The sequence below is a fragment of the Dendrobates tinctorius genome, unplaced genomic scaffold (genome assembly GCF_039654945.1).
Source record: "Dendrobates tinctorius isolate UK_male_01 unplaced genomic scaffold, ASM3965494v1 ptg000182l, whole genome shotgun sequence".
Lineage (NCBI taxonomy): Eukaryota > Metazoa > Chordata > Amphibia > Anura > Dendrobatidae > Dendrobates > Dendrobates tinctorius.
Window position 1 is genome coordinate 2935589 of NW_027361849.1, and position 12164 is coordinate 2947752.

The 12164-nt window shown below is 54.8% G+C and overlaps 1 protein-coding gene across 2 annotated transcripts in view; it reads left to right on the forward strand.

Moving 5' to 3' along the window:
* The first annotated feature begins 319 nt into the window (after nt 1-319).
* HEG1 (heart development protein with EGF like domains 1) overlaps nt 320-12164 on the forward strand; it is a 135285-nt gene continuing 123440 nt past the window's right edge. Inside the window, exon 1 of one of the 2 annotated variants that reach the window (XM_073551924.1) lies at nt 320-1547. In XM_073551924.1, coding sequence (XP_073408025.1) covers nt 443-1547 — 1105 coding nt within the window. In that variant the 5' untranslated portion in view covers nt 320-442. The remainder of the gene's footprint in view (nt 1548-12164) is intronic. The other variant, XM_073551923.1, reaches the window with a different exon arrangement.

The following is a 12164-nucleotide window of genomic DNA, read 5'->3' on the forward strand; positions in this document are numbered from 1 at the left end:
CCCTCGGTGGTTTGGGGTCGGGGGCGGCTCTGCCCCTCGGTGGTTTGGGGTCGGGGGCGGCTCTGTCCCTCGGTGGTTTGGGGTCGGGGGCGGCTCTGCCCCTCGGTGGTTTGGGGTCGGGGGCGGCTCTGTCCCTCGGTGGTTTGGGGTCGGGGGCGGCTCTGTCCCTCGGTGGTTTGGGGTCGGGGGCGGCTCTGTCCCTCGGTGGTTTGGGGTCGGGGGCGGCTCTGTCCCTCGGTGGTTTGGGGTCGGGGGCGGCTCTGTCCCTCGGTGGTTTGGGGTCGGGGGCGGCTCTGTCCCTCGGTGGGCCGGCTTTTCTCCTTCCGTCCTCTCTCCTCCCTCCCCGGTCGCTCCGATCTCAGTGTCAGCTCCATGCTGCTGTCTTCGCGGTCGCCTCGTCCTCCGGCTCCGGGGAGCTCCCTCGTCCTCCGGCTGCTCTCGCATGATGCTCCCCGGCCCCCGGCTGCTGCTCCGGGCTGTGCTGCTCCTGGGCACCGCCCGCTCCTCTACAGCCGCTCCGGACGGTGAATGGTCCCAGAAGACGCCCGGACACCCCGCTCCGACACCGGCTCCTGCATGGGGAGCAGCAGCGCGGACCTCCGCACCCCGGGAAGAAGCCTCTGCAGGGTGGGAAGGGTTAATGATGGACGCTCAAAGACTCCGAGCGGCAGAAGTTTCTCCTGCAGATTCCAGAGCGAATCGCAACCAATCAGGAGATCATACCCCGACCTCAACTGATCCCAACAGAACCCGGACTGTCCGTCCATCAGAACCCAACAGAACCCGGACTGTCCGTCCATCAGAACCCAACAGAACCCGGACTGACCGTCCATCAGAACCCAACAGAACCCGGACTGACCGTCCATCAGAACCCAACAGAACCCGGACTGACCGTCCATCAGAACCCAACAGAACCCGGACTGACCGTCCATCAGAACCCAACAGAACCCTGACTGACCGTCCATCAGAACCCAACAGAACCCGGACTGACCGTCCATCAGAACCCAACAGAACCCTGACTGACCGTCCATCAGAACCCAACAGAACCCGGACTGACCGTCCATCAGAACCCAACAGAACCCTGACTGACCGTCCATCAGAACCCAACAGAACCTGGACCGACCGTCCATCAGAACCCAACAGAACCAGGACTGACCGTCTATCAGGACCCAACAGAACCCGGACTGACCCTCCATCAGAACCCAATAGAACACAGACTGTCCGTCCATCAGAACCCAACAGAACCTGGACCGACCGTCCATCAGAACCCAACAGAACCCGGACTGACCCTCCATCAGAACCCAATAGAACACAGACTGTCCGTCCATCAGAACCCAACAGAACCCGGACTAACCGTCCATCAGAACCCAACAGAACCGGGACTGACCGTCCATCAGGATGTAATGGAACTGAAAGCCCATCACTCAGTGCTGATGTTGGAGGGACTCAGACACTTGCAGGATCGGGTCACACAGAACATCTCCTGGGACCTCACATATATTACAGATCAGAACCGGACGGGAGAGACACAACCCAAACAAGCTCAGGTGAGTCCGCACCAAGTACCTAACCCCAGCCGGCATGCTGTATGTGCAGTAGTACGACGTGAAGCTCATGGGCCCCAATACCAAAGCCCCAGCGGGGCCCCGAATTATTGCAAACTTTTAATAGCTTTGATTTTTTTTCATATTGGTCACCTCCGTCATCCAGGGCCCCGACTGCAACCCCTGTATATATGCACATACATGTAGAGCAGTGAGCCGAGCGAGAGGAGGCTTCCAGGAATAGAATGGTTAATAGGTTATTTCTATCAGTCACCAAAATACAAAGTGAAGAAATGTAAATCCCATCGCTATCTGGGGACCGCCCGTCACCTCCACCATCACTATCTGGGGACCGCCCGTCACCTCCACCATCACTATTTGGTGACCGCCCGTCACCTCCACTATCACTATCTGGGGACCGCCCGTCACCACCATCATCACTATCTGGGGACCGCCCGTCACCACCATCATCACTATCTGGGGACCGCCCGTCACCACCATCATCACTATCTGGGGACCGTCCGTCACCTTCACCGTCACTATCTGGGGACCGCCCGTCACCACCATCATCACTATCTGGTGACCTCCCATCACATCCACCATCACTATCTGGGGACCGCCCGTCACCTCCACCATCACTATCTGGGGACCGCCCGTCACCTCCACCATCACTATTTGGTGACCTCCCATCACATCCACCATCACTATCTGGGGACCGCCCGTCACCTCCACCATCACTATCTGGGGACCGCCCGTCACCTCCACCATCACTATTTGGTGACCGCCCGTCACCTCCACCATCATTATCTGGGGAACGCCCGTCACCACCATCATCACTATCTGGGGACCGCCCGTCACCTCCACCATCACTATCTGGGGACCGCCCGTCACCTCCACCATCACTATCTGGGGACCGCCCGTCACCTCCACCATCACTATCTGGGGACCACCCGTCACCTCCACCATCACTAACTGGTGACCGCCCGTCACCTCCACCATCACTATCTGGTGACCGCCCGTCACCTCCACCATCACTATCTGGAGACCGCCCGTCACCTCCACCATCACTATCTGGGGACCTCCCGTCACCTCCACCATCACTATCTGAGGACCTCCCGTCACCTCCACCATCACTATCTGAGGACCTCCCGTCACCTCCACCATCACTATCTGAGGACCTCCCGTCACCTCCACCATCACTATCTGAGGACCTCCCGTCACCTCCACCATCACTATCTGGGGACCGCCCGTCACCTCCACCATCACTATTTGGTGACCGCCCGACGGGCGGTCGCCAGATACTGATGATGGAGGCGACGGGCGGTCACCAGATACTTATGATGGAGGAGACGGGCGGTCACCAGATACTGATGATGGAGGCGACGAGCGGTCACCAGATACTGATGATGGAGGTGACGGGCGGTCACCAGATACTGATGATGGAGGAGACGGGTGGTCACCAGATACTGATGATGGAGGAGACGGGCGGTCACCAGATACTGATGATGGAGGAGACGGGCGGTCTCCAGATAGTGATGGTGGAGGTGACGGGCGGTCACCAGATAGTGATGGTGGAGGTGACGGGCGGTCACCAGATACTGATGATGGAGGAGACGGGCGGTCACCAGATACTGATGATGGAGGCGACGAGCGGTCACCAGATACTGATGATGGAGGTGACGGGCGGTCACCAGATACTGATGATGGAGGCGACGGGCGGTCACCAGATACTGATGATGGAGGAGACGGGCGGTCACCAGATACTGATGATGGAGGAGACGGGCGGTCACCAGATACTGATGGGATTTACATTTTTCTTCATTCACTATAAATCACCTATTACCTGCCTAAAAGTTTTGCACAGGACTGCATATTTACTGCACCAAGAAGAGGCGGATGACGGAGACGTCACTGATCTGCGGATAGTGAAGATCCTCTGGATTCTCCCCTCCGGCTGCGGTCACTGAGGTCATTAATGGTCGTCGGAGGGAAGCTCTGCCGCTGACTGTACAGATGATCGGGATCCGCTGCCGGCAGCTCCTGTGTAATCACCGACCAATAATGTCTCCGAGTCTGCAGCCACAGAAGCAGGTTCAGGTCACAGAGGCGGCTCACAGGAGGACGAGGAGCATGCGGCGGCCGCGGCTGTCATGTGGATGAACAGCGCCTGGGACACTTCCAAGTTTCCTCGTGAAAGCCCCTTAATGACATTGTCCATGTGGTCTCCAGATTGAGGCTGGAATGGAGGCCTGTCCTTCTTCAGTGATGAGTCCGGCTTTTATCTTGTACTCAATCATAGCTGGAGATGACATAGAAAGTGCCATGAAGAGCCCTCGAGGAGGGACCGTGGAAGTGTCCAGGAGCCATCTTTCCACACAGCAACCCCAGGCCACAAGTTCCTGGCACTACTATGAGCCGCCAGCATGGCCTACACCTGCTCCTGTGGCGGCAGTGTCTAAGGACTTGTCCCCGATGTGCTTGATGGTGATGTCATTGGTCGGTGATTACACAGGAGCTGCCGGTAGCGTCTCCAGACTTGTCACCATTGAGCACATCGGGGACGTCATTGGCCGCTTTGCTTCTTCTACATGATCTCTTGTGGGATCTTCATCTCTTGTCTTGGTTTGTGGGTACAATCCGTCCTGCTCCACCATCTGCAGATCGCTAACGTCTCCACCATCATCTTCTCCTTCTTGGTAATGTAATTGCACTGCTGAGAAGGGTTGACACTGTAACATGCCTCACACTCAGTGTATTACTACTCGCATCATCCATGACCCCAGGAGATCACAAAGGGTCCAATTATTCTCAGTACACGGTCTGTGGTGGAAAACCTGTGAGAACAGGGGCTGGCAGGTGTGGCCCCCAGTCAGGCTTTTTCTCAGGGCCCCTGCTCCGTTACAATGCATTTTATATAGACTCTTGTATAAAGCTTCGGGGACGATGGGCGTCCGGATGTGGAGGAACAATAGTCAGGAAGCCGTGCAGGGACGTGGCTGAAGGATGAGGAGACATCACAGCTCTGGGGTCACTGGTGGAGTCACTGTTGGTTCTCCGGTAAATGGTCGGATCCTGTCCTAGTGAGGACGGGGATGGAGTCAAGGATCACAACAGAGAATATTGGCTGCCATGTCCACGGCCCATCCGCTACCGAGCCAGTCTGCCTCCGTACGTGGACGGTGACGTCGGCGCTCCCCTATGTGGATGGTGACGTCGGCTCTCCCCTATGTGGACGGTGACGTCGGTGCCCCCTATGTGGATGGTGACGTCGGTTCTCCCCTATGTGGACGGTGACGTCGGTGCCCCCTATGTGGACGGTGACGTCGGCGCTCCCCTATGTGGACGGTGACGTCGGCGCTCCCCTATGTGGACGGTGACGTCGGCGCTCCCCTATGTGGACGGTGACGTCGGCGCTCCCCTATGTGGACGGTGACGTCGGCGCTCCCCTATGTGGACGGTGACGTCTGTGCCCCCTATGTGGATGGTGACGTCGGTTCTCCCCTATGTGGACGGTGACGTCTGTGCCCCCTATGTGGATGGTGACGTCGGTTCTCCCCTATGTGGACGGTGACGTCTGTGCCCCCTATGTGGATGGTGACGTCGGTTCTCCCCTATGTGGACGGTGACGTCGGTGCCCCCTATGTGGACGGTGACGTCGGCGCTCCCCTATGTGGACGGTGACGTCGGCGCTCCCCTATGTGGACGGTGACGTCGGCGCTCCCCTATGTGGACGGTGACGTCGTTGCTTCCCTATGTGGATGGCGAGGTAGGTGCTTCCCTGTGTGGACGGTGACGTTTTTGCTCCCCTATGTGGACGGTGACGTTGTTGCTCCCCTATGTGGACGGTGACGTCGATGGTCCCCTTTGTGGACGATGAGGCCGGTGGTCCCCTATGAAGACTGTGACATTGGTGGTTCCCTATGTGGACGGTGACGTTGGTGGTCCTTTATGTGGACGGTGATGTTGGTGGTCCATTATGTGGACGGTGAGGCCGGTGGTCGCCTGTGTGGACGGTGACGTCGGTAGTCCCCTATGTTAACGGTGACGTCGATGGTCCCCTTTGTGGACGGTGAGGCCGGTGGTCCCCTATGTGGACGGTGACGTCGATGGTCCCCTTTGTGGACGGTGAGGCCGGTGGTCCCCTATGTGGACGGTGACGTCGATGGTCCCCTTTGTGGACGGTGAGGCCGGTGGTCCCCTATGTGGACGGTGAGGCCGGTGGTCCCCTATGTGGACGGTGACGGTGGTCCTTTATGTGGACGGTGACGGTGGTCTTTTATGTGGACGGTGACGTTGGTGGTCCTTTATGTGGACGGTGACGGTGGTGGTCCTTTATGTGGATGGTGATGTTGGTGGTCCATTATGTGGACGGTGAGGCCGGTGGTCCCCTATGTGGACGGTGACGTCGGTAGTCCCCTATGTGGACGGTGAGGCCGGTGGTCCCCTATGAGGACGGTGACATTGGTGGTCCCCTATGTGGACGGTGACGTTGGTGGTCCTTTATGTGGATGGTGACGTTGGTGGTCCTTTATGTGGACTATGACGTTGGTGATCCCCTATGTGGACGGTGACGTCGATGGTCCCCTTTGTGGACGGTGAGGCCGGTGGTCCCCTATGAGGACGGTGACATTGGTGGTCCCCTATGTGGACGGTGACGTTGGTGGTCCTTTATGTGGACGGTGACGTTGGTGGTCCTTTATGTGGACGGTGACGTTGGTGGTCCTTTATGAGGACGGTGACATTGGTGGTCCCCTATGTGGACGGTGACGTTGGTGGTCCTTTATGTGGACGGTGACGTTGGTGGTCCTTTATGTGGACGGTGACGTTGGTGGTCCTTTATGTGGACGGTGATGTTGGTGGTCCTTTATGTGGACGGTGACGTTGGTGGTCCTTTATGTGGACGGTGACGTTGGTGGTCCTTTATGTGGACGGTGACGTTGGTGGTCCTTTATGTGGACGGTGACGTTGGTGGTCCTTTATGTGGACGGTGACGTTGGTGGTCCTTTATGTGGACAGTGGCCTCTGTATAGTGCATATAGAGTACACTAGGTTTTGGAGGATTGACGTGTTCACGGTCGTCTCTGACGTGTCATCATGTAGGAGGATGAAGCAGCCATCCTGCAGCACAGTAGAAAACTGCCGTGAAAGAGAAGCAACAAATGTGCCAGCGCAGAGGACGGGAGGTGATGCTGCCCGAGTACTGTGCCGACACTTCACTGGCCGTGGTAATATATCATGGAGCCGCCATATTGCTGCCGGTCACCTGTGATAAGTTCCCCATTATTCGGGTCCACCTGTCCCCAGCCCGAGCCCCCGCACACGTCCTAACTTTCACCCCCTGATGGTCACACATGCCGGATTAATCTCTTTACATAACCCCGGCAGACAGGGTTAACCCATCCAGCGCCAGGCGTGACAGATGCCACCACCCGGATTACTGCACCTGTCACCGCCGCTCCGGGGAGGGTGACGATAAGCAGCTCAGACTCAAGAGGACGAGGAGGAAGCGCCAAACCGGCGGCACTGGGGCCCGAAAATAGGAATACATGATTGTTAACCCCAGCTTTCCTGCGTCTTGGCTGCTTTCCTCCAGTCTCTCACTCTGCTTTTGGGTGACCTTATGCCACTCCTGGTACATATGTCAGCAGTTCTTCTTTGTCTGATGGCTTGTGACTCTCCATCTTCCTCCTGATTACATTCCAGAAGTTTTCAGTGGGGTTCAGGTCTGGAGATTGGGCGGCCATGACAGGGATTGGATGTGGTGGTCCTTCATCCACACATTGAGTGACCTAGCTGTGTGGCATGGCGCACTGTCCTCAGAGTTGGGGAACATTGCCTGAGCAGAAGGAATCCGCTGTTTTTCCAGGATTACCTTGTATGCGGCTTGGTTCATACGTCCTTCGCAAAGATTAACCTGCCCAATTCCAGCCTTGCTGAAGCCTCCCCAGATCATCACCGATCCTCCACCTAATTTCACAGTGGGTGCAAGACACTGTGGCTTGTACGACTCTCCAGGTCTCCGACTAACCATTAGACGACCAGGTGTTTGGCAAAGCTGAAAATTAGACTCATCAGAGAAGATTACCTTACTCCAGTCCTCTATGGTCCAATCCTTATGGTCTCTGGTAAACTTCAGCCTGTCTCTCCTTTGCTTCTCATTGAGGAAAGGCCTTTTTCTAGCTTTACATGACTTGAGCCCTGCCTCTAGGAGCCTGTTATGAACTGTTCTTGCCGTGCACTTCACCCCAGCTGCCATTTGCCATTCCTTTTGTAGGTCACTTGATGTCATCCTGCGGTTGCTGAGTGACATTTGAATAAGATGACTGTCATCCCGGTCAGTGGAGAGCCGTTTTCACCCTCTGCCGGTCTGTAGCTTTGTTGTCCTCAATCTCTGCTGCTTGACCTTATTGTAATGGACTGCCGTCTTAGAAATTTTAAGGATGGAGGCAACCTGACGCTCACTGTATCCCTCTGCTAGGAAAGCCAGAATTGAGCCCTTCTTTTCCTCACTCAAGACTTTTCTTTTCATCTCCTTTGGCATGGTTATAAGTTATTTTTACATTCCTATAACTTTTGGGATATTACTAGCACTTGTTTTGCCGTCCAGCTTGTCCTATTGCAGGAGGATTGTGGACACCACAGCAGGGTTTATATACTTTCTTTTGTTAGATAAGATTTGGTTCAGGTGATCACCTGATCAGAAGCACATTGAGTAGAATGAGGTGGACTCTGGTTGGAATTCACCTGACACTGGAATGGAGGAATGGCTGTCAGACATGGAGAGAAGCGGATTTTTATACAACTGTGCAGTGCGCTCTTAATTTTTGCCAGAGCTGTAAATGCTCATATACTCAGAGCTTGATCGCTTTGGTGCAGGGCAGACAAATGCTGTAAGTCAATGCTAATCTTATATATAACGGTGGATGTGTCCTTCTGTCTGAAGCAGGAATGGACGGCACCTGCGCAGTGTGGCGACGTAGTCAGCACAAATTTATACTGCAGTACGGCGCCATTTTATAGAAGACACTTCATATGTGGATCTGGAGATGGCGGTACTCGCACACTTTGTCTCCCAAACTATTTTACTGAAGAATTCTACTACACCGTCTGCTTAGCAGTGCGCTTGTGACAGCCGTCACCATTATCCCCTTGGCCGGCGCATGCGCACTGCTATATTAACATCGTAGTACAACAATAAAATGGCGCCGGAGTCAACGTGTGCGCATACCGCGATCTCCTGTGCCATTATATTGAAGACACTGTATAAATGTACCAATAAAAATGCTCGCCACCCGGGCGCAGTATAACTCCCATCATATGCCAGCAGTATAACCCCCATCATCTCTGCTCTATAGAGCTGTCAGTGTCACATATTGGGGCAGGCCGAAGGCTCCTGGACTATTGCCCTTTGTGTCGTCTTGCTCGTATGATGGGAGTTGTACTCTGCTCCACTGGGGATAATTTCGGGCAGTGAGTTAGGTCAGACCGCACCTGTCCTCTCCGTCACAGGGGCCATCATGTATTGATGTCACATTACCTTCCAGGACAAAGCAGCCCTTGTGTGGCCGAGCGCTAGGAAAGACTGGTCAGTGTCCTTTAATGTGAAGTGATCGTCTCCAGCCTGACAATGGCGCCTTTCAGGGATCGGTTGCACCGCTCTGTGCAATCAGATCGCTGCCCCTCCATTGTGTGCGCGCAGCGTATTGTCCGGACCGCTCCGGTTACTAAGTCAAGTGTGGTGGATAGAACAGTCACACGGGTGTAATATCTCGTCACACGGGTGCAGGGTTACACAGCTGAGCTTCAGAGGTGCGAGGCTCAGTGTGGCCCCGGTCTGTGTGGAGACATGGGGGCAGATAAGGCTCTTCCCCACAATCCTGAAGCTACAGTTGTCCACAATGTCTTGTGCTGAAGGTTAAGATTTCCACCAAACGTTGTTTATAGCGGCTGTGAGGCAGCGCTGTCACTCCAGGTTGGGGGACACTCGCTTGGCAGCCACACAATCAGATCCAGCTCGGGTCTTCATAAACCATAACATAGTCCATGAGGTTTATTCACCATCATAAACAGCATAGCGTCCATTCTACAGGCTCTTCAGCCTCATCCTTATCTCACCCACGTCAGGGTTCTCTCATGGCTGTTTCCTCACGCTGCAGACATCCCCTCTCTCCTCTGGGACTCTCAGACGCTGGCGCCATTACACCCAGCCACACACAGGCTGTTAGTGAGGAGATCCTCCTCCTCACGGGACCTTCCAAACTGGACCAATCAGGTCCCAGCATTCACCCATGTGACCTACCCTGGCCACCATATATGGTCTGCAGCCACGCCCACCGGGTCACATGGCTATGACCTCATCACAGGTCCTTCACACACTCACATAGCCTTTTACTATAGGTGTTATCAGACACACCCCTGGGTGGGTTTGTGGGCAGCTAGAACCCGCCCATCTCTCCAGCTGCCTGAAGGCCTCTCCCTAACACATAGGCACGAAAGATCAGCTCTGCTAATCAGCACATAACCAAGCCTTCATCTCAAAGCCACCCACTTTGAGATACACAACGGCCACTCAGTATTCTGCAACTCATCCGTTCTCTTGGGACATCCACACAGCGCCCCCTAGTGGACACAGTAGTAATTACACCACATACCCCGCCCCTCTGTTCAAACTTGTGGGGTTGAACACACAATCTTACACCAGGATCTCGAGACCGGACACTCATTACACCTTGCCCCACAGGTCGAGAGAACCGTCTCCATCTGTCATACGGCCTCATCTCTGCGTTAGGCCTCCCACGCCCCCAGCGGTCAAAATATCGGTCATTGTCTTTGACCCTCCAGTTGGAGTCTGTCTGCGTCATCAGACACTGTTTAGTCACCACCCTCCTAGAGTGCGCTTCGTCACCTGACCGTTCTCCCACTGACCGGCTCTCCCGGTTGGTACGGTCATCAGTCCTATCACTTCTTGGTGGCACTCTTCGGGTCCTTACATCTTGTTGGATTGCAGGCGGCAGCCATCTGGTATTCCGTACTTCTTTATTAATTCGCTGACGGTCCAGCCTCAACTGCTCAATTTCTTGCAGGTACCCCACTCGATACTCCACGAGCATCCGAAAGTCTCTCAGGCTCTCCACGGAGCCAACCACGATGATGGGAATTCTACCCACTTCACTGGATACCTGGTCTTCATCATCAGGAGGGATCCTCACCCTCACCACACCGGAGATATTCACAAGGTCTTGCATCACCTTCCCGGATCTTCCAATGATTCTCCCAATCAGAGCTTTGGGTACCGGAACCACATCTTTCCGCAAACCCAACCGATCCATAGCCTCCCTGGCTAACTCCAGGCGTCGAGCAGCTTTCATATTACTCTGCCTGACCAACTGTTTGACGTGGAGACACTGTAGATGCATCTCTTTCAGGACAGCTACCCGGTTTGCTGTATCTTCTCTGGCGGATATTATCACCAACTGCCGAGTCTCAGGTGCCCAGTGCACCTCACACGCCTTGACCGCCTCTTTGAAAGCCTCATGCACACCTTCCTCCGCACAGGCGTCTTGCATGTCTTCTGGAACGTCAATCACAGTCTTGAAGGACGTGGTCTTGCTCTCTTCCAGGCCAGGAGGCTCTGGCCTTACCAAGGACACTTCCCTCACTACAGTTGACCCGACCAGGTGACTGTCTTCTTCAGTTCTTAACTCCTCAACTTCACACAATGGGATCACTTCATGACCCTTGGCCACTATGGCTACTGGCAGTTCTGTCTTATCACTCAGGCTCACCCGCGGTAAGTCTTCGTCCAATTTCTCCCGCCGCAGACTGTTAACTACTCCTCTGAGTTCCTCCATCTCTTCCTTGAGGTTCTTGTTCACACTTTGCCAGGTGGACAGGTGACCTCTGAGCTCCAAGATCTCTTTCTTGAGCTCCTCGACCCTGTGCTCAGCCGTTTGTCTCAGGACTCTTTCTTGTTTGACACACTCATCCACCTCCTCTCTGAGGGCCTTGTTCAGTCCTTGCCACATTACCATGTGGCCTTTGAGCTCAGAGACTTCTTTCTCTAGCCCTTCTATTCTGTGCTCCCTTTCTTTCTCAGAGCCAAAGTCACCCCCAGAGATTAAGTCATCTCTCCAGTTACTCACTAACCGTGTGACTACTTCCGCCGTCTTACCCACCAGGTCAGCGTCAGTTTTGTCACGAGTTTCAGTCAGCACAGCACTAGATTCAGTTCTAGTGGTGGCTACTGGCAACAACACGTCACAGTCACACCACATTGTACGGTGAACCCCCAAGACACTCTCTATCGGTGTGTCAGCTCCGCTCTTTTTGTTTACCACAACATTCTCATTCACACTGTGGTACCCTTCAGGTGACGTCAGGTCAGTAAATTCATCTGACGCAACTCTTTCTCTGGTCGCCCCTACGTCTGGCCTGTCCACGTTAGGAGTCGTCAGCGTCTTCGTATTGGTTAGCCCAACAGTAGGAACGTCTCCACCCTCGTGGCATATATCATCAAACCTGACAAAGTCCCGGCCCCACTCCAAGGCATACACTAAGTCTGATGGTATACTGCCACCTTGGCACTCACTGCCTCCGAGCCCCTCAAACATTATGCTGTCT